The 27,057-nt window shown below is 36.3% G+C and overlaps 1 protein-coding gene across 2 annotated transcripts in view; it reads left to right on the top strand.

Annotated features, from left to right (window-relative positions):
• Positions 1-466: 466 nt before the first annotated feature.
• The window catches only part of STK31 (serine/threonine kinase 31), an 86,544-nt gene continuing 59,953 nt past the window's right edge, over positions 467-27,057 (top strand). For both annotated transcript variants that reach the window (XM_049893827.1, XM_049893828.1), the window contains exons 1-8: positions 467-516; positions 1,776-1,822; positions 1,907-1,959; positions 6,210-6,308; positions 9,371-9,445; positions 11,008-11,166; positions 16,056-16,414; positions 17,333-17,507. In XM_049893827.1, coding sequence (XP_049749784.1) covers positions 467-516; positions 1,776-1,822; positions 1,907-1,959; positions 6,210-6,308; positions 9,371-9,445; positions 11,008-11,166; positions 16,056-16,414; positions 17,333-17,507 — 1,017 coding nt within the window. The remainder of the gene's footprint in view (positions 517-1,775; positions 1,823-1,906; positions 1,960-6,209; positions 6,309-9,370; positions 9,446-11,007; positions 11,167-16,055; positions 16,415-17,332; positions 17,508-27,057) is intronic.

The following is a 27,057-nucleotide window of genomic DNA, read 5'->3' on the forward strand; positions in this document are numbered from 1 at the left end:
TTGAAGCCTTGTGGAAGGAGCCCTGATGGCACACTGGTTACTCCTTCCGCTGCTAACCAAACGGTCAGCAGTTCGAATTCACCAGCCGCTCCTTGGAAACCCTACGGGGCAATTCTACGCTGCCCTATAGGGTTGCCGTGAGTCGCAAACAACTCCAAAGGAAAGGGTTTTGTAGAACGAACTGTCCTCAGCCGCACGAGACCTCGGTGCTGGGCTCTCTGCTTGCGGTGAGGGCACCAGCGAGCGCCTAGCCCCGCCCCTGCTTAGCCTTAAGCACGAGGTCTCGGCGGCCACGTGAGCGAGGCAGAGGCTGCCGCCAAACCCGGATGATCGCGCAGGCTCGTGTGCGCAAGCGCAGCGTGCGCCTGAGCCCCAAACGCCAGGGAGCGTGCGGTAAGGGTCTGCACGTGCGCGACAGCCGGGTGAGCTCTTGTCGCAGTGGCGGGCGGAGGGCTGAGGGCCTAGCATGTGGGGTCGGGGTCACTTCACTAGAGCTTCTGTGGCGCAAAGTGTGAGGTCAGTAAGTAGTAGCCCTTAGGGCAGGTGCGATGATGGCCGCCCCAGGGTTACTGTGGTTACGGTGTAGGTCTTCAAATCTCGGGCAAGGCCCTTCTCTTGGCCTTCCTGCGTCCTCGAGCTGAGGGTGAATGGCACCCTGATTCTGAGTGTGGCGCTGGTGGGCGAAACCTGATTGCAGATAACTCTGTTCTCCGTGAAGAGGGGACACACAGGCCTAACCTGGGGTGAAACTCACCGTTTCTTTGCCTTCCTGCAAATTCCGTTTCCTTTAAACTTTAAGGAAACCCTGGTGGCGTAATGGTTAAGTGCTATGGCACCTAACCAAAAGGTCGGCAGTTCGAATCTGCCAGGCGCTCTTTGGAAACTCTATGGGGCAGTTCTGCTCTGTCCTATAGCGTCGCTATGAGTCAGAATCGACTCCACGGCAGTGGGTTTCAGTGGGTGGGCTAAAGTTTAACCCCCCTCGTAAAAACCGTGCCAGGGAGCTACCTGTACCCAATTATTACGAATTCTAGTCATGAAATAGAGATTTGGAGCAATAGGAATTGTCATTTGGTAATCCAGGCATGCAGAAAGTGATACAGTATCAGTTCCTTCATAATCATTGCAGAAGTAATTTTTCCTCCTTTGAAATAAGATTTCAAAATTAACCTATTCCACAAATAACTTTTCAGAGATGTAGGTGGAGGAATTTCCAAAGTAAAGGTTTTCTTCATTTTACTAAGTTTAAGACAATGTTTTCCAGAGAAATGTTTGATGAAATTGTAAAATACAGTATACTCAATAAGAAGACTAAAAGAATAAGTTACTGAAGAAAATGTCTTGGAACGCCACAGTACCAGAGTTTCGGATGATCTCCTAGTTATGGAAAGAGAAAAGTTATGAGCTCTGTAAATGTCGCAGGACAAAAAAATAATAGAACTTTAATACTTTATTGTTACAGTTTTTGTTACAGCTTAAAAATAATTTTTTCAAACATAGTAAATAGTACCAGAATGTCTTCAAAACAGATTCTTCCTCCAATACTGATCAGAAAGTAAAGTACGAAGAATTTTAAAATTTAACTGACCAAAAGCTTGTAAAACTGATTTGGAATTTGTTTGGGGAGCGCTGTGTTTTTAATTTAGAGTTTGAAATTTGATATGTTTATTAATGACAAAACATTTTTTTATGAGAATTTTAACATACGTGGTTTAGTCTTTATTCACGTTACCAGATGATTATAATAACCTAATCAAGGTATTGAATTGTTCCAGTCTTTCAGGAATTGTCAACATGGACGAAGATCCACATTACAATAAAGGTACCGATGCTAATATTTTTGGGTGTAAGAGCTAGGTGATATTGATTAATGTCTAATTTTCTTTGTGTTGTGATTTGGTTTTAGTTGACGATGTTGTTGGAAGTCATGTAGAAGATGCGGTAACGTTTTGGGCACAGGTAAATAGTACCTCTGTTGATTCCTCTTCCCCTACCCCAGTAACCCATGTTCCCAACAAAAACAAAAATAAAAACACTGGGACATATTTATCATTGTTTTTTCTATTCATAATGCCTAATTTTTTTATTCCTAATGCCTAATTTTTATTGAACATTATTTAGCACAGGCATTATTTAGAAGGCAGATGGCCATAGCCGAGGCTTCACCAGAGTTATGAGCGGTATATTTATAATAGATTGAGCCCCTGAAAATAAAAAAATAAAAAAAAATAAGGAAGATTGTGATTTCACTCAATTTAAACCAAGAATCAACCCCCCAGTGCTGTCGAGTCGATTCTGACTTATAGCGACCCTATAGAACAGAGTAGAACTGGCCCATAGAGTTTCCAAGGAGTGCCTGGTGAATTTGAACTGCCGATCCTTTGATTAGCAGCCATAGCACTTAACCACTACACCACCAGGGCTTCCAGAATGATCTAGGCTGCATAAATTGCACGAGATGCTGAGAGACTGTTGTATTTGTTAAGTTACAGCCCCATCTAGGGGTCTTTTTTAAGATTGTTTCTTGAAAGATATTAAGCCTTCACATCTCTGGTAATTTTTTCTAAATGACTTAATTTTCAATTTGAGACACGGTATCTTACTAAATGTAAAATTGGAAGCACTCCTGAACAATTTTCTAATTTCTCTATACTTTCTATAGCGTGGAAACTCCTTTTTCAGGGTGGGATGAATTGGCAAGGTGGAAAATAGAAGAATTTATGAGAAGAAAAATTATAGAAGAACATTATTAACCCAGTGTTCTTAAATCTTTATATAAAGCATTTTGTAAAAGGGGTTATTCATAGAAATTTACTGTGGTAGATTTGTGTCTCTGCTTATGCACATATTCTCTAAAGGATGCACACGTATTCTGATTCTTTGCACATCGTGTGTTAATTGTACCTCCATTATGTTCCACAGTGTCCAAATTGGATGATAAATTGTATATTTAAGTTCGATGTATAGGGACATCATTTATTATTTTAAATAAGATTTTCTAGACTAACGTGTTGCTGTCGAATTGATTCCGACTCATAGCAACCCAATAGGACAGAGTAGTACTGCCCCATAGGGTTTCCAAGGAATGGCTGGTGGATTCGAACTGCTGACCTTTTAGTTAGCAGCCGAACTCTTAACCAGGGCTTCAAGATACAGAGTCACCCAAGTAATTTTAAATTTTATCACAGCAACATTAAAAAAAAAAAGGAAATATACTAATACATTTAATTTAATATAGCTAAAATATTAACATTTCAACATGATATTAGCATAAGAAATGCTAACAAGATGTTTTACATTTTTTCGTGCTAAATTTTTGAAATCCAGTGTCTATTTTAGACTTAGGCACATCTCAAATCAGACTAGTCGCTTGTGAAGTGGATAGTGGCTATTGTATTGATCAGTGCATCTTTAGACTTTGATTTCGGTTAAGTCCTATGTGAAGCTGTTGATTGAGTTTGGAATTATGATTTGAACTTAGGGCTTAAATGTATGATTTAAAGAGTTAGATCATAAATATGTTACGCTTTGTTGCAACTACACAACTTTGCCTTTTCTGCTGTTGTAGTGTAAAAGCAGCCATAGCCAATCCATAAATGAATATGCATAGCTGTGATCCATTAAGATTGCAAAAACAGGAGTGGGGGGGGGTCGTAATTTGCCATCCTCTGATTTAAACTGTGATGTTGAGGCCCTTGTAAAAATTTAAACGAATTTCAAAAAGTCATGAGACATGTCTTAAATGAATGAAGAGATTAAAAATTAGTACTAGTAATGGTGTCCAAATGAACCTAATGATTATTTCAAGAAAACCAGAAAACCAGACCAAACCTGTTGCCCTCGTGTTGATTCTGATTCATAGTAACCCTATCGGAAAGAGAGAACTGCCCCCTAGGGTTTCCAGGGAGCGGCTGGCCAGTCTCTTAACCACTGTGCCACCAGGGCTCCTATTCCAAGAAAGAAATTGTAAAATTTGGTTGGGGGTGTAGGCATGAAGAAGAGCAAATAGAGATTTGTTTTGTTTTTTGTTGTTGACGGGTCAGGTCTACTCACCTATGTTGTCTGTTTTTCTGTCGTAGTGAATTTTTACCATGTAATCCGCTTATACTAGAACACTTGTAAATTATTAGTATGCCCAGTTGGATGGGTGGCTGTTCAAGGAATCTTAGTATTTGACCTTATTTTGAAAGAAAGAGCTTCCATATATTTTAATCCATATAGCTACAAAGTCTAATTGTGTAGAATATTTTGGTATATTCTGATCTATAGAATGCTAATTCCAGGAGTTTTTTTTCAGAAAGACAGTGTCTGATGTGTCTTGTGGTCAGTTTACATTTAGTTTCCATTTTTACTGTACAGTGACATAGGTACTCATCCCGATGATCTTGGAACTGCTTTTCCAGAGTTTCTTTTCGATCATCATAATCGTGTTCTTTCCAGTGTTACTGAATATTTTGTTGGTATAACATTTAGCACGTATGTATATTTAACTTTTCTTTTTGGAGTAACTTTTATAGAAAGTTGCAAAATTGGTACGGAGGGTTTCCATATATGCTTCACTCAGCTTTCCTGTCTAACATTTTATATAGCCGTAGTACGTTTATCAAAACCAGGAAATTAACACTGGTACATTGCTGTTAACTAAACTACAGACAGCATTCGCATTTCACCAGTTTTTTCATTGTCTTTTTTTCAGGATCCCACATTGTGCTTAGTCGTCATGTTTCCTTCCATTTTTCATAGTTCCTCAGTTTTTCCTTGTCTTCCAGGACTTTGACATTTTTGATGAGTACTAGTCAGTTACTTTATAGCATACCCCTCTATTTGGGTTTGTTTGATGCTTTCTCATAAATAGATTGGCAAGAATACCACAAAGTAAAGTTATATCCTTCTCACTGCTCATATTGGAGGTTTACGATGTTGATATATCTCGTTATTGGTGATAATAGATAGCCTTGATGCACTTGGTTAAGGTGGTAACTGCTGGATTTCTTCACTGTAAAGTTATGTTTTTGTCTTAGCAATCAATAAATGTTTTAGGGAGAGAGACTGTGAGACTACGCAAATGTCCTGTGTCTCCTTGACTTTTCATCCACTAATTTTATTTATTTTTTTGGTGCTTGACTAATAGTGATTTCCTATTCCTCTCAATATTTGTACATATATTAATTGGAATTATTCTTCAAGGAAGATGTATCCCTGCTCTGTGAATTATTTACTTGTATTAATTTGACCCCATGGGTATTTATTCCTTGGATTATAATCCAATACTGTCATTACTTATTCTGTTGCTTAAAGTGACCCAGTTTTGGCCATTGGGAGATCCTTCAGCTTGGCTTCTGTGTCCTTTAAATGTGACCCTATTCTTTTTTTTGGTACTTTACTTTATAGCACCACCGGATGTTCCAGAATCATCTTTTATTTCCTTGTCTCAAGCTTGGAATCAACTAGTCTCCAAGAAATTATGGTTCTTTTTATTGGAGATTGGTGTTCATAAACACAGATCTGGACAGTAGGTGTGCTTACTGCTGTTGGAGTGTACACACACCCACCCACCCACCAACTGTGAATTCATACTGATACTTTCCAGTTCTAACCTAATACAATCAGGTTCATTCTAGCGTGACTTCGTTCTTTACTTGTAATTTCTTTAACAGTTAGAAACCCTGCTATTATTAGGTATAATATATTTAATTATCTCTTCAATCCTAGTGTATATCTAAAGTAGTTTCCAAATTGCCAACCCATAACCCTGTGATAAACAAATTTACAGTATTTGTGTGCAGAGGAATGTATATATTTTAAAACTGTTTTTATGTGTTTCTTTTATAAATTCACACAGTAAATACGTGAGGAGATTCGACAGTTTAACAAAATATGCCATCCGTTTTGAGTAATTGGAAATTGATCTACAGTAAAATCTAGAGATAATTATTGTTTAAAGCAACCTCTCCATATGATTTAAATAATATTTGGTACCTTGGTTTGAATTCTAAGTAATATGAACTTCTTGGGAAATAACCTTTTTTATGGCCTGGTCCTATTTCTTATAAAGACATTATTTGAATTACAAAAGACCACACACAAAAGAATTTGATTTAATTTCTAATAGTCCATAATCTTTTAAAGATCATGCTTAGTAGAACTTTCAGTTGTATAACACAGCCAAACAGTATTTTGTTGAATCTTAAACCTATTCTTCGTTATAGAGCATCAGTAGAAATAAGGATATTGTGAAGATTGGTTGCTCATTGTCTGAAGTTTGTCCTCATGCCAGCTCAGTTTTTGGGAATCTTGATCCAAAGAAGGTGAGCCATAATTTTGGATATAATTATTCTATCTCTCTTGTTAGCTTTCTTATTTGTGTAGGAATGTTACATTTTCCTATATGTAAGGTTTTATAGTTTTTGGGATTCTTGGTATTTGCAAGGAAGAAGCAAGTTTTTAGAATTTATATCAACTGCAGCCTTAATAAATTTATTCATCCAAATGTATAAATGGCCAATATGCACATGAAAAGCTGCTCAACATATTAGTCATCAGGGAATGCAAATCAAAACCACACTTCATACCTACTAGAATGGTTAGACTGAAAAGGTCAGGTAACAACAAGTGTTGGCAAGGATGTGGAGAAATCAGAGTCCTCATACCCTGCTGATGGGAATGTAAAATGGTCTAGCCACTTTGGAAAACAGTCTGGCAGTTCATCAAATGATTAAACGCAGAGTTACCATATGACCCAGCAGTTCTACTCCTAGTATTCTACGCAAGAGAAATGAAAACATATGTTCACACAAAAACATATAGCACAAATTTTTATAGCAGCATTACTCATAACAGACGAAAGGTGGAATGGATAAACAAAATGTGGTATATACATGCAATGGAATGTTATTTGGACATACAGAGGAATAAAGTACTGATACACATTACCACATGGGTTAACCTTGGAAACATAATGCTAAGTGAAAGAAGCCGCTTACAAAAGGCTGCATACTTTCTGATTCCATTCATATGAAAGTCCAGAATAGGGAAATCTGTAGAGACGAAGTGGATTAGTGATTGTTTAGGGCTAGGGGAAGGGGGGCAAGTGGGATAAGGGGAGCTAGCTAAAGGAGACAGGGTTTCTTATTGAAGTGATGGAAATGTTCTGAAATTTACTGTGGTGCTGGTTGTGCATACTTGTGAATATGCTAAAAACCATTGAATTGTTCACTTTAAACGGGACAATTGTATGGCATGTGAATTATATTTCAGTGAAGCTGCTAAAAATACCATGTTTTATGTACTAGGCACTGTTAAGCACTGAATGTACAATGATGAATAAAGTAGAACCCTTGTCTTTGACACTAATTCAGAAAAAATCTGTAGGAGACCTTTTGAAGAGTAGTTTGAGTTATATTTTTTCCTTTGTTGAGGTATAATTCACTTAAAGTGTGTAACTTAAGGATACAGCATGAATGAATTTTGTTGAATTTCATGAATTTTTTTCCCCACCAAATATTGTGCTTTAGATGAAGGTTTACAGAGCAAATTAATTTCTCATTAAACACTTAATACATATATTGTTTTGTGACATTGGTTGCCAACCCCACGACATGTCAGTACTCCCCCATTTTCAACCTTGGGTTCCCCACTTCCATTTGTCCAGCTTTCCTGTCCCCTCCTGCCTTCTCATCCTTGGCCCTAGTCTGCTGTGCCCGTTTAGTCTCACATACATGGTTGAGCTGTTTATGTATTATTGCTTGTTTTATGGGCCTGTCTAATCTTTGACTGAAGGGTGAACCTCAGGAATAATTTCAGTACTGATTAAAAGGGTGTCCAGGGCCATACTCTTGGGGTTTTTCCAGTCTCTGTCAGACCGGTAAGTCTGGTCTTTTTTTTTTTTTTTTTTTAATCTTTATCGTGCTTTGAGTGAAAGTTTAAAAATCAAGTCAGCCTCTCATACAAAAACTTACATACACCTTGCTACATACTCCCAGTTGCTCTCCCTCTAATGAGACAGCCTGCTCCCTCCCTCCACTCTCTCTTTTTGTGCCCATTTCGCCAGTTTTTAACCCCCTCTACCCTCTCATCTCCCTTCCAGGCAGGAGGAGCCAACATAGTCTCAAGTGTGCACCTAATCTAAGAAGCTCACTCCTCACTGGCATCCCTCTCCATTCCATTGTCCAGTCCAATCCCTGTCTGAAGAGTTGGCTCTGGGAATGATTCCTGTCCTGGGCCAAAAGAAGGTCTGGGGGCCATGACCTCTGGGGTCCTTCTAGTCTCAGTCAGACCATTAAGTCTGGTCTTGTGAGAATTTGGGGTCTGCATCCCACTGCTCTCCTGTTCCTTCAGGGGTTCTCTGTTGTGTTCCCTGTCAGGGCAGTCTTCGGTTGTAGCCAGGCACCATCTAGTTCTTCTGGTCTCAGGCTGATGTAGTCTCTGGTTTAAGTGGCCCTTTCTGTCTCTTGGGCTCGTAATTACCTTGTATCCTTGGTGTTCTTCATTCTCCTTTGATCCAGGTGGGTTGAGACTAATTGATGCATCTTAGATGGCCGCTTGCTAGCATTTAAGACTCCAGACACCACTCTTCAAAGTAGGCTGCGGAATGTTTTCTTAATAGATTTTATTATGCCAATTGATTTAGATATCCCCTGAAACCATGGTCCCCAAACACCCGCCCCTGCTACGCTGGCCTTCGAAATACTCAGTTTATTCAGGAAACTTCTTTTCTTTTGGTTCAGTCCAGTTGTGCTGACCTCGCCTGTATTGTGTGTTGTCTTTCCCTTCACCTAAAGTAGTTCTTATCTACTAGCTAATTAGTGAATACCCCTCTAGCACCCTTCCTCCCTCCCCCTTCTCGTAACCATCAAAGAACATTTTCTTCTCCGTTTAAACTATTTCTTAAGTTCTTAAAATAGTGATCTTATACAATATTTGTCTTTTTGCAACTGACTAAATTGACTCAGCATAATGCCTTCCAGATTTCCTCCATGTTATGAAATATTTCACCGATTCATCACTGTTCTTTATCGATGCGTAGTATTCCATTGTGTGGATATACCATAATTTAAAACCAGTATGATTTTAAGCCTTTTTTTTTTTCTTTTTTTAATTTTTCCATTTTGTCTTTTGGGAGGCAGAAGAGTGTAATACACTCTGAAGTTAAATTGCCTGAATTTGAATCTTGGTTCTGCTGCTTCCTAGCTTATGCCTTTGGGCATAGTGTGGTGAAAATACTTGCTTCATAGTGCTGTTGTGGGAATTAAATACGTTGTTTTGTATAAAGTGCTTCTTGTACAATCAGTGCCTAATCAGTAGTAACCATTATTCTGATCTACTTAGCGTGCTTTAGTTGGTTAAAATTTTGCCTTTTTTTCTCTTGTAGATTTATGGCGGATTGTTTTCTGAAGATAAATGTTGGTACAGATGCAAAGTGTTGAAAGTCATCAGTGATGAAAAGGCAGGAAATAAGTGTTTAGTTCTTTTGACTTGGTGAATTATGTATTGTAGTTCCAAACTCTGATGCTTATTTAGCCCTTCATTGTTTATTCATAGTAGTTATATGATCTGGTTCACTGAAATAATAAATTGATTGAAATGTACTTTTTCTTTTCTAGTGAACACAGAAGAGATTGCTTTTAAAAAAGAAAACATAAAAGTCAGGAATGTTCTTCTGAATTTAAGTTGTTCAAGACTTGATGATATAATTTGTAGGTTATCTTTGGTGACCAGTTCGTTCTTTGTACCTTAGTTCTTAATATTTGGTTCTTGCTAATGAGTAACTTTTAAAGTTCATTGTGTTAAAATTGACGAGAAGGAAAATAACATTTGATTGACTCTGAAGTTAGATTATTTTTTACATACTTGATATCAATATTGTTAATAATCTTATACCTGGATTAAATGTAATGAATTTCCTTTGTGTTTAGCTATTTTATTTTTCACATGTGAACTTGTGGGAGATTTTTAAGGGGACTTGGGGAGACAGGATTCTCAATAGCTGCTTGGTGGCAGTTAGTTGTACATTGCAGCTATGTAATAGCATCTTTGTAGGCTTTTCTTTAGTGTTTTTTCTACATCTGCTTTCCTAGCCTTAAAGCATTTTATATTTTATAGTACTTTATAATATTATATAGCTTTTTTACATATTTTTCTTTGTGTAATAAGGTAGCGATAAGTTGAAGCAGTTTGACTAATGCTGTGAATAACTTGGGTTCTTTTTTTTTAATCTTGTGATTTATTACTATCATAGGTAACAGTTTATCTTAGTGAAATAGACCTTTCTAATTGACATTTCCTTTGGATCACAGTGATGTGATCCCATTGTGCATGGGGTCTTCATGAGTCAGGGTCAACTCAGTGGCAGTTAACAACAGCACCAGTAGAGCTATGCTCTATAATATGACAGCTGGAGATGGTAGTTTTTATTTGCTTTTGGGTTGGATTTAACTTCTTAAATAAGGGGCAAAATGAATTTTGACTTTAAAATAAATGAAAGGGCAAGATTACTTTTGACTTTGTAATCAATTATTTTTATTTTTTTTAAAACAGATGTAGAGCTAGAGGTAAGGGTGAATATGAGTTGTTTGCAAGGTCTGGTAACTGGAGTGTGTTCAGTTTTTTCAAAAGAAGTTTGATAATTTTGCCTTTCTTTTCAGGTCTTATTGTCAGGTCATCTTGAATTTCAGAATGATGATTGATTTTAACATCAGGAGAGAGAGGAGAGGACCATAAGCATCATGGGCTTATATTTATTTAAAATACCAATTGTTTAAAAAAAAAGTTAAAATGAGAAATGGTACTGATGGGATTTAACAAGTACTAAAAATAGACATCACTTTGTCTCATGGACTATAGGCTTTGTTCTGAGGTTATTTCTAGAGCTCTGTTTCTGTTTTGTCAATTTTAGATAAAATGCTATCTTGATTTACAGGTAATTAATAGAAAGCAGCAAATTAGTGATTTCTTTCGTGATATTTAATCTAAGTTCAGTATTAGTATTTGGTTCTTATCCTTTTCCAGTGTCTGGTGAGGTACATTGACTATGGAAACACTGAAATTCTAAATCGATCTGATATAGTTGAGATTCCTTTGGAATTACAGTTTTCCAGTGTTGCCAAAAAGTATAGACTTTGGGGACTACAAATTCCTGCCGGCCAAGAAGTTACCCAGTTTGATCAGGCAAGTCACAGATTTTAAGTACGTTTATTAATGACAATAAAACTATGTACTTGAAACAAAATACAAGTGTAGTTAAATCTCACTAATTTTGTTTGATTTAAAAATGGATAAATAGGTGAAAAATAATGAATCATAGAATAATTCAGAAGCAATTATATAATGTATTTGTGCTCATCCTTATAGGGTAGAGGTTCTTGATGAACAGATAAGGGTGATCTATAAGGTAAATAAATGTGAATAGTTTCTTTTGATGTGAAAGCTTAAAAGGATAGCTTCTTATATGATAAAGTAATGTATAAAATTACTCTGATGTCTTCTGGTTTTGAGAAAGTATTAAGTAAAATATCACAAATTTCAAATTAATGGTGTTGTAATTAGTCAGATTTTATTGTTTTGGCAAAGGCTCGTACTGTTTGATACAGTAATTGACAGTGATGTTCTGTTAATCCAGATTCTAGTTTATAATCATTTCCATTGAATTTTGGGTTAGTAACCTAATCGTAGGAGCTCGGTGGTGCAGTGGTTAAGTGCTCGACTGCTAACTAACAGGTTGGTGGTTTGAACCTGCCAGCTCTCTGCAGGAGAAAGATGTGGCAGTCTGCTTCCATAAAGGCTGTTATTTTACAAATAAGGGAATTGTGGCCTAAAACAATGAAGTGACTTATTTAAAGTAATAAAGGTAATTAGAGCGCAGCGAAGACTAGAACTCAAGTCCTTTGCTGTTTTCATAGTATGTAAGATGACACAAATTTATGTTGATTAAGATAAACATGAATCAAGGGGAAAAAGCATCTTTAAGTTAGTTTTGGAATTGAAAGAGTAAACTTCAGTTATTGAGAATATTTTCTTACGCTACGTAGATTTCTCATAGGTGATACTGTATACAACTACTTGTATTTGAATGTTTAGTTCAGTAAAAAGATTATTGATTAGAGTTGATCTAACTGGCAAACTGAATGTTTTTTGGGGAAAAAAGTTATTGTTGAATGTACCTGCTTAGAAAGCCTGTTTATTCATTAACTCTGAGCCCAAGGCTCATATGTAATCTGCTATATGAAATATTTGCTAATATTCACCATCCGCTCCCCTACAGCTGTTTTTGTTTTAGTCATTTAGTATATAAAGCATGTAGAACTGTAATTCTTCCTGCAGAAGATACAAGATGAAACAAGAAGTCCATTTTATTTGTTTTTGTATGCTTCATCTCCCTGTCCCTGTTTGTTAGGTGCCAGATGAGCATCTAATTTATCTAGCATTTGAATGAATTAATGAATAGTAGAGATTCGTTTTTTTTTTTTAAAGAACTGGCAGAAGGTGTTATGAGCACTAAAATAGCTTCAGCATGTTTTACAGCACAGTTGAAACTATTATTTGGAATGATGGTTACAAATTGCTGAAGAGCAAAGGAAGATTAAATTACATCCCATATGCCTTATTTTAAAAATTATATATAAAGCCAGGGAATGAGAACTAGAGATTGGGATTTGGGTTTGACAATTTAATGTCCTTTAGCCTGTTTGTTAATATACCCAGACAGATTTTGTAAAGTAAAGGAGAAAGCAAGTGATGCTTTCATGTTCTGAATAAAGCTTACCAGTTTGGAAAACAGAATGAAATATATCTTAGAAAAGGGGTGTTAATCTTTTTTTAATGTTTGAAAGTGCTGTGTTTTCTAAGTCAGTGACAAGATTTGTTTAAGATAATTTTTATACCATCTAGACACTCAAAAAAAAAATGCTTAAAAAGTACATGTATATGTCTATCTCCAGCTCACAGATTAGACTGGAAATACAACACATTTATAAGTATAAAAGTTAAGCATTTGACATTTACAAAAGAATATATAGTATGTATGTTCATGATAAAGTGTAATATTGAAACACACTTATATCATCTATCCTGTCATTCTTTTTGTTAGTAAGAATTGAGGAGAACTCAGATTTTATTGCAAGTTCAGCATTCTGTCTTTGTGGTCATATTTGGTCCAAGGAGAATCTAGTTGAACGATTTTGTATGTATTATGATTGGTGACCATAACCAAAAGGAGCTTGACTTCAAGGAGAAGTCTAAAAATCAGATTTCTGCGTAAAAATTCTATAAGTGTGGGATAGTTTACTTTTAGAACATTCTTTTTTAGGTAATTGAAACTTTTGTAGAAAGTTGATTATTTCCAGTTAAATTCGTACATTGCTGAAAGCCAGAGTGTCTTGAAATACTAAGAAATTCATACATTCATACATTTCAGTAATAATTTTCAAACACTTCAGTTAACATTGGTTAGGGTTAGAAATTGTACTAGAATTTCAGGTAGACTTTCATCAATAAGGGTTGAAACCAAGAGTTTTTTTTAATAGAAGCAGTTGACCAGTAAACTGCATTCTGATTGATAGAAATTAATCAGATGATACATAGAAATATGTCAGATGCGATATATTTCAGTGACTTACAGTACGAATTTGTTAGCTTTGCCTGCTTGACCTCATTTGTTTGGTGATACCTTCCTGGACCACCTACACTATCTTGGTATTCTTGGTGCATTCAAGCTTTTCTATATAATATGTCTATTAAAATTTTGAGAATTAAAAAAATTTTTATAACCCTTTTATTAATCTAAAATACTTTGCAATTTTTGGCTTGTGGATTAAAAAAAAAGTTTGTTTTCTATTTTTTGATAGGGATGGTTGATGATTCTTGAGCATAGGTACTTTGAATCTCCTTTTCTGCCCCTTTAGATATATCCTCCTAGTCCCAGGGGTTCTTAATTTGGAGTTAAGTTGTATCGCAGTGTAACCATTTCCTTTGTAATCTTATGCGTTTTGTTTTATGCATTTAAAAACTGTTCTGAGAAGGAGTCCAAAGGGTTTACCAAACTGGTAAATCAGCCCATGGCACAAACAAGATTAAGAATGCCTATGTAGGTCTCATTTCTACCCTCTCTACTTGCATGGCTGAAAAAGAAAATGACAGTAAAGTTACTTTCTACCAATATTATATCATTTCTTAGACCTCGAAGATTTTTTTCTTTTCCTTCCCTTTCCCTTTCTGCTCTTTCCCTCTTTCCTCTCTTTCTTCCCAGCTTGCATTTTCAAGTTTTTATAAATTTTTAAAAAATTTTATTGTGCTTTAAGTGAAAGTTTACAAATCAAGTCAGTCTCTCCTACAAAACCTTATATATACCTTACTATATACTCCTAGTTGTTCTCCCCCAATGAGACAGCACACTCCTTCTCTCTACCCTGTTTTTCCATACCCATTCAGCCAGCTTCTGTCACCCTTGACCTTCACATCTCCCTTCCAGACAGGAGCTGTACACGTAGTCTCATGTGTCTTCTTGATCCAAGAAGCTTACTCCTCACCAGTATCATTTTCTGTCTTATAGTCTATTTCAATCACTGTCTGAAGAGTTGGCTTTGTGAATGGTTCCTGTCTTGGGCTAACAGAAGGTCTGGAGACCATAACCTCCCGGGTCCTTCTAGTCTCATTCAGACCATTAAGTCTGGTCTTTTTACGAGAATTTGGGGTCTGCATCCCATTGCTCTCCTGCTCCTTCAGAGATTCTCTGTTGTGTTCCCTGTCAAGGCAGTCATCAGTTGTAGCCAGGCACCATCTAGTTCTTCTGGTCTCAGTCTGATGTAGTCTCTGATTTATGTGGCCCACTCTGATTCTTGGGCTTGTATTTAACCTTGTGTCTTTGGTGTTCTTCATTCTCCTTTGCTCCATGTGGGTTGAGACCATGTCTTTAGGTTGTTGTTTCCTTGATTATTGATATGATTTCTTAGTGGATTTACTTTGTTTGCATAAACTATATTATTTACGGATATCTAGTAGAAATCTAGCTAAAAATAAAGCTCTTACCTCTGAGATTTGGTCCATCAGGTTAATTACATCCCTATTCCAAGGAAGATATGAACCAGTATATTTGAGCAATACCATTTTTCTTATAACTTTGGTCTTTATATATTCTGGGAAATTATTTATTCCCTTTTTAGTCCAGAGTGCAATCAGGAAAGGAACTTAGAGAAATTTGGGAATAAAGAATAATAGTCAAATTAAAAAAAGCATATCAAAGTAACTTTAGGGCTTAAAATTTTGTGGGGGAGTAGACAAGTTGTTAAGAAAGTTTCAAGATATTTTCCAAACCCAGATATGCTTTCAGTATATCTGTGCTCAGTGCTGTGGATGATAATAATTTTAAGCTAATTTTGAGTTTAATTAAAAGTTAACAAGCACCTGATTTCTCACATGGCTGCTTATATATGCCAGTTGTACAGAAGTGTCCCCTTTAAACAAAATTTTAAGAGGATTTTTGTTTAGGATTTTCTAACATCTCACATTCCATAATTTCAACTTGTTGACATTTTGTGCTTTGAATTGCTAATTTTGTGCTTGCTCTTACCTTACTTTAAAACTACCTGATTCTTTTTAAAGCTTTTTTTTTTTTTTAAGTTGAACACCTTTTCTAAATAACAGTTAATTTATCATGTAGCTCCTCAGCACACCAGTCTGTTTAGTTGGAGGTCAAAATAGTCAACACAAGCACAATCTAGTGGATTTAAAAAGATTATTCAAGGACATTTGATTAGTACATGTTTTAAAATTTATAAATATGGTTGCCTTAGTTATTGGTATTAGTCTGCTAACTCTATTAGCTCTGCTGGGTAGGTATTAGCTCTAGTTCTAGAAGGGAAGATTTTAGCAAGTCTGTAACTGGAATACGTTCATAGACATGCAGAAGTGTATTTCCATATAGCCAACAGTAAGGTAAGGCTGCTTTTATAGAGATTTCAGAGTGAAGAAATAACGTTTCTTGGGAAAACTGGGTAGAAGCAAAATATGTGAAGAAAAACATGTTGGTAGTTGGTTTATGTGTTCTTTCCTATCTTTCTTAGGGGAGAACCTTTTTGGGAAGCTTGATTTTTGAAAAAGAAATAAAAATGAAAATTAAAGCAACCTATCAAGATGGAACAGTTATTGCTCAGGCTGAATATGGCAGTGTGGATATAGGGGAAGAAGTAGCTAAGAAAGGATTTGCAGAAAAATGCAAACAAGCTTCCAGCACTAACGTCTGTGAGGAAAAAAAATCAGACACTGGCCAGCTTGCTCTCAGGAACCTCAAAAGTCCCATTCCCTTGTGGGGGCATAGATCAAACCAGTCAACCTTCAGCAAGTCAAAGGGGCGCTTGAGTGGGAGGCCGACTCTTGACTTGAAGAATGAAAATAATGTGGGAAATCACGTGACATTTCCAAAGTAAGGCTATGGTGGGCTTTTAAGTCTTAACTGATTTCTAATTTATATTAGAACCTCTTGTCATAGTAGAATAGAAGTCAAAGCTTAGGTTTTTTAGTTCTTAACTATGTCAGTGATTTGGGATGATAATGATTTATTATTTCTATTTTTCTCAAACATGTATTCCTTTAGCAGAAACATTTTCGGTAAAAACCATTGTGAAAGAAAATTGTTCCTGAATTCTGTAAAATTTACATGGCAACTCTTTTGAATACATCATCAAAAATAAAAATGTCCACCTAGATTTGAATTATTCAGGCAGAACCAGAATTTTATACGTTTGAAATTTTTCTTGTGACTATAAGAATGTGTTAGTGAGTTTCAATGAATTGCCTTTTCTAACAAAAGAGAGCCTTGTGAAAATTGATCGAGATGGAATTTGATTATTCCAAAAGGAGCTTACTTTTAGATAATTTTGAATTATACACTTGAGACAGAAAGCCAGATTTGATGTTTATATGTACTAAAACATTCACATAATCCTCTGTCATGCCATGGTGTCAGGTCTTGGGTGGTATAGCTGGCTTTTTGTTGGGATCTCATCAGTGATTTAGCAACTAAACTGTCAAAATGGGTGGGGGGGATGGAGAGGAGGGATTGTAAGAAACTGATATAGAAATGCTTTTTACTGTATTTGCTGGAGTTGATAGTGCTATAAGGCAGTGGAATTAGAGGCATTGTTTTTGAAATAGGACTTCAGTTATAAAATCTAGTTTGTATTAAATATTTTTAATGTTGAACTAGGTAAAGGTTTCAGATTAGTTTCCAAATTTAACTTTAAAATGTATCGTGGGTAAAAAGCGTAATTTAGTCTAGATTTCTGATCTCTGTCCGTTTATACTGGTTGGCTTTTAAAATGAGTCAATTTGTTTTTAATAGAGAAAGTTTGGCTGCTGGTGACTTTAATTTAAGGTCTAATGTCAGCCTGGCAAAAATTAAGCAGGACCAGAAACTGATTGAAGAAAATGAAAAGCTTAAAACAGAGAAGGAGGTTCTTCTTGAAAGTTACAAGACTTTAGAATTGAAAGTAGAACAGACTGCCCAGGAGCTGAAGGTATGTTCAGTGTCTTAAGGGAAAGAATGTCCAACTGGGGAATCTCTTTAATCACCTGCTCATATTGTTTATTTAACTTCCTGTTACCTCTCATCCCTTTCCTTCTCCTTCCCTTCTCTCTTTTCTTATATTTGTTATAAGATGAAATTTTTTTCTTGTATTGTAAAATAATCATTTTTGGATTTCATTGACTATTACATTTTCATTTTCTTTTCTGTTTTTTAAAAAACTCAACTATAGAAATTTTCAAAAGTTTACGAAAGAGTGAATTGAGTAGTTAACTCTTATATACCTATTACCCAAATTTTAGTTATTAACATGACCATTCTTTTTTTTAATCTATACCTCCTGAGCTATTTTGAAACAACAAATTCCGTTCATAATATTTCACTGTAAATGCTTTAGTACGTATCTCTAATAGATTTTTAAAATATAATTGCCATAATGTTCATAATTAAAAATTAATAATTCCTGAATGTCATTTAATATCCAGTCAGTGGTCACATTTCCTTTATTATCCCATGAGTGTCCTTTTACAGTCGGTATCTTGGAATCAAGATCCCCGTGAAGTCCATGCGTTGCGTTTTCGTTGATGTATCTCTTACAACACTTAATCTGCATCCTTGTGTTACTAACAGGCTTCTTTTATCCCTGCATATTTATGTATTTCCTTTTTTAGTAGTTTGATTTCAACATTTGCTCAGATTCAGTTTCAATTTTTTTTTTTCCCCGAGAATACTTTGTAGATGGTGCTGTGTCTTTTCCACTTCGGTTTTTCAGAAGACTGGCAGTGAGTTCAGGTGTTACTAGTCTGATTCATTATAGTTTTTCATCAACCTTTAACCTATGGATTTGGCAGTCAGCAATGATTGCTATCTGTAACCATTTTTTTTTCACATCAAGGGCTGTATTTATTAACTGGAAATTTTCAACTATTTTGTCATGCTGAAACATAGTTTGTTCAAGAAAGGGAGGATAAATATTTGATTCTTTCCTTTTATGTATCAGTTTTCAGAATAATAAGTTTATTCCTTAGCATTATCCAACATTGATCAGAGAGAGTAGTTTTTCTCTCTTTGAGTATCACTGTCATTAATAAATTTTAAGCATATTTAAAGTGCTTTAATCTTCTGTAGCCATTATTCTTTTTGATGCTCAGATTATCCCATCTTTGACCTTTAGAAGCCCTCTAAGTTGGCTGCCGTGTACTTTTGACATGATCTAGTCATGTGAAAGCTTCCTTGCTTTCTGGTGGAACAAGATGTTACATGTTCGTATTGTACATTTTTCTGACCCAGTCCTGGAAAGCAGTCATTTCTCAGAGGGATGTGGTTCCTTTTAGTGGAAAGAGGTATTTGGAGACTAGAATCTGGGTGTTAGTAATGTACATGGTTACTAATTTTGTCATTGCTTTTAGGCTTAATAGAATTTCTAATAGAGTTAGGAAATACGGTTTTATTTTTCTAATAGAACTTTATTGAGGTATAATTTCATACAGTAAAAATGCACAAATCTCATGTAGAGTTTAATCAATTTTGACAGATGATACACTCCTTTAATTATCACCCTTATCAAGACTGAGCTAACATACAGGATTGGATTTTCAGATCAGACACAAAGATCTTACCAAGTGTCAAACTTTACCAGTAATTTTAAGGAGAATCAGATGAAACAGAGTTCTGAACATCAAGGGTAGGCCCTAAATCCTGTATTCTTGTATCGGACATCACCTCTGGTAACTTTTATACACCAGTTTTGAAATACCTCCATTTTATATCCTAGAGAGTTGTGTATGTGACATAAATCCATAAATCATGGGTTTTGTCCACTGTAACAGAAAGATGTTTACCTGTGTTTTATTGATGTGCAGAGGCATTTGACTGTGTAAATCATAACAAATTATGGATAACGTTGTGAAGAGTGGAAATTCCAGAACACTTAATTGTGCACATGTAGAACCTGTACATAGACCACTAAGCAATTGTTTGAACAGAAGGGGGATACTGCGTGTTTTAAAATCAGGAAAGGTGTGTGTCAGGGTTGTGTCCTTTCACCAGACTTATTCAGTCTCTATGTTGAGCAGATAATTCGAGAAGCTGGACTGTACAAAGAAGAATGTTGCATCAGGATTGATGGAAGACTCATTAACAACCTGTGATTATAGATGACACAGCCTTGCTTGTTGAAAGTGAAGGGGACTTGAAGCACTTCTTGATGAAGATCAAAGACTACAGCCTTCAGTATGGGTTATATCTCAGCATAAAGACAATAGAGATCCTCACAACTGGACTAATAAGCAATGTCATGACCAAGGAAGAAAATACTGAAGCTGTCAAAGATTTCATTTTACTTGGATCCACAATCAGTGCCGGTGGAAGCAGCAGTCAAGAAATCAAAGCATTGGGAAATCTGCTGCAAAAGACCTCTTTAAAGTGTTGAAAAACAGAGGTGTCACTTTGAGAACTAAGTTATGCCTGACCCAAGCCATGATATTTTCAGTTTTTTTTTTTTCATATACATGCGAAAGCTGGACAAGCAATAAGGAAGACCGAAGAAGAATTGATGCCTTTGAATTATGGTGTTGGTGAAGAATATCCAATATACCATGAACTTCCAGAAGAATAAACAAGTCTGTCTTGGAAGAAGTACAACCAGAGTGCTCCTTGGAAGGGAGGATGGAGAGACTTCGTCTCATGCACTTTGGATATGTAGAAGGATGTCATGCTTGATAAATTTAGAGGATCAGTGAAACAGAGGAAGAACCTTAATGAGGTGGATTGACACAGTGACTACATCAATGGGCTTGAACATAGGAATGATTGTGAGAATGGCGTAGGACCTGGCCATGCTTCATTCTGTTGTACATAGGGCCGCTTAGAGTCAGAACAGACTCAACAGCTCCTAATAACAACATTCACTGTAACTAATCCTTTAGACAGAAGTGTCCTGCTAAGGGCATTTCAGAGATAAGGTCTCTTCTTCTTAGCAAATAATCTAAGCAAATTACCTAGAGATGTAGTTGACAGGGAGATTAGACTGGTTAAAACCCAAACACCAAACCCACTGCCGTTGAGTCGATTCCGACTCTTAGCAACCCTATAGAACAGAGTAGAACTGCCCCATAGAGTTTTCAAGGAGCGCCTGGCAGATTTGAACTGACGACCCGTTGGTTAGCAGCTGTAGCACTTAACCACTACGCACCAGGGTTTCCACTGCCTTTTATTCTTTTTTCTGGAGGCATTCCTTTCTGCTTCTGTAAAGGGAGTAAGTGGATTACTGGCCATCTGCTTTGCCTCCCAAAGATATAGGCCATTTTCCTCAACCCCAGGAAGTTTCTTTCCAGCTGATTGTCCCCTCTTCCCACCCAGAGCAACTATCATTCTGTTTTATATCACTGTAATTTAGTTTTCCTGGTTTTGTACTTTACATAAATGGAATCATACGTACTCTTCTGTGTTTGGCTTCATTGCTTAATATCTGTGAGATTTATCTATCTAGTGTACATCAGATATTTCTCACTGCTGAGTAGTATTCCATTATGTCAGAGTACCACAGTTTTTTTCTTTTGTTGATAGGTATTTAGGTTGTTGCCAGTTTGTAGCCATTATGAATAAAGCCGCTATGAGTATTCTTGTACAAGTCTTTTTATAGAAATATGGATTCATATACCTTGGATTGTAAGAGTGGAATTTCTGGGTCAAAGGGGAGGTGTTTTACTATTAGAAACTTCCAAATAATTTTTCAAAGTTGCACCATTTACATTCCCACCAGCAGTGTATGGGAGTTTTTGCCCATGTCTTTTCCACCTCTTAATATTATCATTCATTCTAGTGTTAGCCAACGTGCTGAGTGTATAGTGATATCTTAGTATGCTTTTAAATTGTATTTTCCTGCTGACTGCTGATGTTGAGAATTTTTTCATGTGTTAATTGGCTATTCAGGTATTTAAATAGGTAGCTGTTGAAGTATTTCCTCATCTGTTAAAGCTGGATTCTTAGATTTTTTCTTACAGATTTGTGGTTCTTTGTCAGATATATGTATTATGAAAATTTTCTTCCAGTCTGTAGTAAGCTTTTTCAATTTTTTTTAAATTGTGCTTTTAAGTGAAAGTTTACATTTCAAGTTAGTTTCTCATATAAAAACTTACACACATTGTTATGTGTCCCTAATTGCTCTCCCTATCATGTTACAGCACACTCCTCCTTTCCACCCCAGGTTTCCCATGTCCATTCATCCACCTCCTGTCCCTTTTTGCCTTCTCATCTCGCCTCTGGACAGGAGCTGCCCGTTGAGTCTCATGTATCTACGTGAGTGAAGAAGCACTCTCTTTATTAGTATCATTTTATGTCTTACAGTCCAGTGTAATCTTTGTCTGAAGAGTTGGCTTTGGGAATGGTTTCAGTTCTGGGCTAACAAGGAGTTTGGGGGCCATGTCTTCCAGGGTCCCTCCAGTCTCAGTCAGACCATTAACTCTGGTCTTTTTACTAGAATTTGAGTTCTGCATCCCACTTCTCTTCTACTCCATCAGGGACTCTCTGTTGTGTTCCCTGTCAGGGTGGTCATTGGTGGTAGCCGGGTGCTGTCTAGTTCTTCTGGTCTCAGGCTGAAGGAGTCTCTAGTTTATGTGGCCCTTTCTGTTTCTTGGGGTAATATTTTCCTAGTGTCTTTGGTGTTCTTCATTTTCATTTGCTCCAGGTGAATTGGGACCAGTCAGCGCATCTTAGATGGCCACTCGCTAGCTTCTAAAGACCCCAGATGCCACTTAACAAAATGGGATGCAGAACATTTTCTTAATAAGCTTTGTTTTGCCAGTTGACCTAGATGTCCCCCAAAAGCATGGTCCCCAGTTCCCCACCCTTGCTACTCTAACCCTCCACGTGTTTGGTTGTATTCAGAAAACTTACTTAGCTTTTGGTTTAGTCCAGTTGTGCTGACTTCCCCTGTATTGTGCATTGTCCTTCCCTTCACCTGAGATAATTTCTTACTTACTATATACTTAGTGAGTACCCATCTCATTCCCTCCTCACCCTCATAACGATTAATAAATGTTTTCTTCTGTGTTTAAACCTTTTCTTAAGTTCTTACAGTAGTGGTCTCATACAGTATTTGTCCTTTCACAACTGACTAATTTCGCTCGGCATAATGCTTTCCAGATTCATCCATGTTACGAGATGTTTCTCAGACTCATCGTTGTTCTTTATCGTTGCACAGTATTCTGTTGTGTGAATATACCATAATTTGTTTATTCATTTGTCCATTGATAGGCACCTAGGTTGTTTCCATCTTTTTGCTATTGTGAACACTGCTGCAGTGAACATGGGTGTGCATATATCTATTCATGTGATAGTTCTTATTTCTCTAGGATATATTCTAAGGAGTGCGATTGCTGGATCGTATGGTATTTCTATTTCTAGTTTTTTAAGGAAGCGCCAAATCAATTTCCAGAATGGTTGTACCATTTTATATTTCCACCAGCTGTGTAAGTGTTCCAGTCTCTCCACAACCTCTCCAACATTTATTATTTTTGGATTAATGCTAGTCTTGTTGGGGTGAGATGGCATATCATTGTAGTTTTGATTTGCATTTCTCTAATGGTTAATGATCCTGAGCATTTCCTCATGTATCTGTTAGCTTCCTGAATGTCTTCTTTGGTAAAGTGTCTATTTGTATCCTTTGCCCAGTTTTTAATTGGGTTACTTGTCTTTTTGTTGTTGAGGGTTTGCAGTATCTTGTAGATTTTAGAGATAGACCCTGATCCGATTTGTCGTAGCCAAAAAATTTTCCCAATCTGTAGGTTGTCTTTTTACTCTCTTGGTGAAGTTTTTAGATGAGTGTAAGTGTTTGTTTTTTAGGAGTTCCAAGTCATCTAGTTTCTCTTCCGGTATTTGTGCATTGTTAGTAATATTTTGTATACTGTTTATGTCATGTATTAGGCCTCCTAGCATTGTCCCTTTTCTTCCATGATCTTTATTGTTTTAGATTTTATATTTTGGTCTTTGATCCATTTTGAGTTAGTTTTTGTGTATGGTGTGAGGTATGGGTCCTGTTTCATTTTTTTGCAGATGGATATCCAGTTTTACCAGCACCATTTGTAGAGACTTTTTCCCGTTTAACGGACTTTGGGCCTTTGTCAAATATTAGCTGCTCATAAAAAAAAAAGTGGATAAATTTGTGTCTGGATTCTCAATTCTGTTCCATTGGTCTGTGTATCTGCTGTTGTACCAGTACCAGGCTGTTTTGACTATCTTGGCAGTATAATAGTTTGTAAAATCAGGTAGTGTGACGCCTCCCACTTTGTTGTTGTTCTTCAGTAATGGTACTTCTCCACTGCCTCTTCCCTTTCCATATGAAGTTGGTGATTTGTTTCTCCATCTCATTCAAAAATGCCATTGGAATTTGGATTGGGATTGCATTGTGTCTGTAGATTGCTTTGGGTAGAATTGATATTTTCACAATGTTGAGTCTTCCTATCCATGAGCAAAGTATGTTTTTCCACTTATGTAGGTCTCTCTTGGTTTCTTGCAGTAGTGTCTTGTAGTTTTCCTTGTGTAGGTCTTTTATATCTCTGGTTAGATTTGTTCCTAAGGATTTTATCTTCTTGGGAGCTATTGTAAATGGTATTGATTTCATGATCTCCCCTTTGACGTTCTCTTTGTTGGTGTAGAGGAATCCAACTGATTTTTGTATATTTATCTTGTATCCTGGTATTTTGCTGAAATCTTCTATTAATTTTGGAAGTTTCCTTGTGGATACTTTGGGGTTTTCTGTGTATAAGATCATGTCATCTGCAAACAGAGATACTTTTACTTACTTCCTTACCAATTTGGATGTGCTTTATTTCTTTTTTCTAGCCTAATTTCTCTGTCTAGGACCTCCAGCACAGTGTTGAGTAAGAGTGGTGATAAAGGGCATTCTTGTCTGGTTCCCATTCTCAAGGGGAATGCTTTCAGACTCTCTCTATTTAGGATGATGTTGGCTGTTGTCTTTGTATAAATGCCCCTTATTATGTTGAAGAATTTCCCGTCTATTCCTATTTTACTGAGAGTTTTGATCATGAATGGGTGTTGGACTTGTTGTATGCCTTTGCTGCGTGAATTGATAAGATCATGTGGTTCTTGTCTTTTGTTTTATTTATGTAATGGATTACACTGACGGTTTTTCTAATGTTGAACCATGCCTGCGTACCTGGTATGAATCCCACTTGGTCATGGCAGATTACATTTTTTTTTGATACGTTGTTGAATTCTATTGGCTAGAATTTTGTTGAGGGTTTTTGTGTCTATGTTCATCAGGGATATAGGTCTGTAATTTTCTTTTTTTGTGGTGTCTTTACTTGGTTTTGGTATGAGGGTTATGCTGGCTTAATAGAATGAATTTGGGAGTATTCCATCCTTTTCTATGCTCTGAAATACCCTCAGTAGTACTGGTGTTAACTCTTCTCTGAAAGATTGGTAGAATTCTCCAGTGAAGCCGTCAGGGTTTTTTGTTGTTGTTGTTAGGAGCTTTTTAATTACCTCTTCAGTCTCTTCTTTTTTTACAGGTTTATTTAGTTGTTCTACTTCTGTTTGTGTTAGTTTAGGTAGGTAATGTGTTTTTAGAAATGTGTCCATTTCCTCTAGGTTTTCGAATTTGTTGGAGTACAGTTTTTCGTAGTATTCTGTTATTATTCTTTGAATTTCAGTTGGGTCTGTTGTGATATCACCCATCTCATTTCTTATTTGGGTTATTTGTTTCCTCTTTTGTCAGTTTGGCTAGTGGTTTTGTTGATCTTTTCTCAAAGCAGCTTTTGGTCTTGTTAACTTAATTGTGTTTCTATTCTCTATTTTGTTTAATTCTGCTCTAATTTTTATTATTTGCTTTTTTCTGGTACCTGATGGCTTATTTTGCTGCCCTTTTTCTATTTGTTTGAGTTGTAGGGTTAATGTTTTTATTTTGACTCTTTCTTCTTTTTGGATGTATGCATTTATTGCTATAAATTGACCTCTAAGCACTGCTTTTGCTCTGTCCCGGAAGTTCTGGTAGGATGTGATCGCATTCCCATTTGATGCTGTGAATTTCTTTATTCCGGTCTTAATTTCTTCTATAACCCAGTAGTTTTTGAGCAAGGTGTTATTCAGTTTCCATGTGTTTGGTTTTTTTCACTTGGTTTTCTGTTGTTGATTTCTACTTTTATGGCTTTATGATCAGAAAAGATGCTTTGTAGTATTTGATACTTTGGATTCTGTTAAGGCTTGCTTTATGGCCTAATATGTGGTCTATTCTGGAGAATGTTCCATGTGCACTGGAAAAGAAAGTATACTTGGCTGTTGTTGGGTGGAGTGTTCTGTAAATGTCTAGGAGATCAAGTTGGTTAATTGTGGCATTTAGATCTTCTGTGTCTTTATTGAACTTCTTTCTGGATGTTCTGTCCTTCACCGAAAGTGGTGTGGTGAAGCCTCTTACTGTTATTCTGGAGCTGTCTGTCTTTTCAGTGCCGTTAGAGTTTGTTTTATGTATTTTGGAGCCCTGTCGTCGAGTGCGTAAGTATTTATCATGGTTATGTCCTCCTGTTGTATAGATCCTTTTATGGTTATGTAGTGTACTTCCTTATCCTTTGTGGTGGATTTTACTTTAAAGTCTGTTTTGTCAGAGATTAATATTGCCACTCCTGCTCTTTTTTTTTGATCGTTGTTTGGTTGATATATTTTTTTCCATTCTTTGAGTTTTAGTTTGTTTGTATCTTTAAGTCTAAGGTCTGTCTCTTGTAGGCAGTTTATAGATGGACTGTGTTTTTTAATCCATTCTTCCACTCTGTCTCTTTATTGGTGCATTTAGTCCATTTACATTTAACGTAATTATTGATAGGTATGAGTTTAGTGCTGTCCTTTTGGTGTCTTTTTTTTAGTGTTGTTGACAGTTTTTTTATTCCACTTAATTTTCTGTGCTATGTCATTTTTCTTTATGTATTTTCTTTTCATCTTTTTCATTGTTGATTTTGTATTTGCTGAATCTTTATGCTTTTCTTGTTATTTATTTTGATGGGTAGGATTGTTAGTTTCCTTTATGGTTACCTTGATGCTTACCCTGTTTTTCTAAGTTTAAGTCAATCTTTTATTTCTTTATATTGTCGTGATTTCCTCTCCATATGAAAGATCTATGACTACATTTTTTAGTCTCTCTTTATTGTTTTAATGTTGTCATCTTTTACATATTTACGTCTGTTTCCCTATTTTCAGTGTTTTAGGTTTGCTTTATTTTTGTGACTTCCTTGTCTGGACTGATACCTGGCTGCTCTGTCTTGTGTTCTAGTCTTGGGTTGTTATTGGTTTTCTGACTGGAAGACTCCATTTAGTATCTCTTATACTTTTGTTTTGACTTTTGCAAATTCCATAAACTTCTGTTAATGTGGAAATGCCCTAATTTCTCCATCATATTTGAGATACGGTTTTGCTGGATATGCAGTTCTTGGCTGGCAGTTTTTTTCCTTCAAGGCTTTATATATGTCATTCCATAGCCATCTTGCCTGTGTGTTTTCTGCTGAGTAGTCCAAGCTTAGTCTTATCAGCTCTCC

This window comes from Elephas maximus, chromosome 8 (assembly GCF_024166365.1).
Source record: "Elephas maximus indicus isolate mEleMax1 chromosome 8, mEleMax1 primary haplotype, whole genome shotgun sequence".
NCBI classification, from domain to species: Eukaryota; Metazoa; Chordata; class Mammalia; order Proboscidea; family Elephantidae; genus Elephas; species Elephas maximus.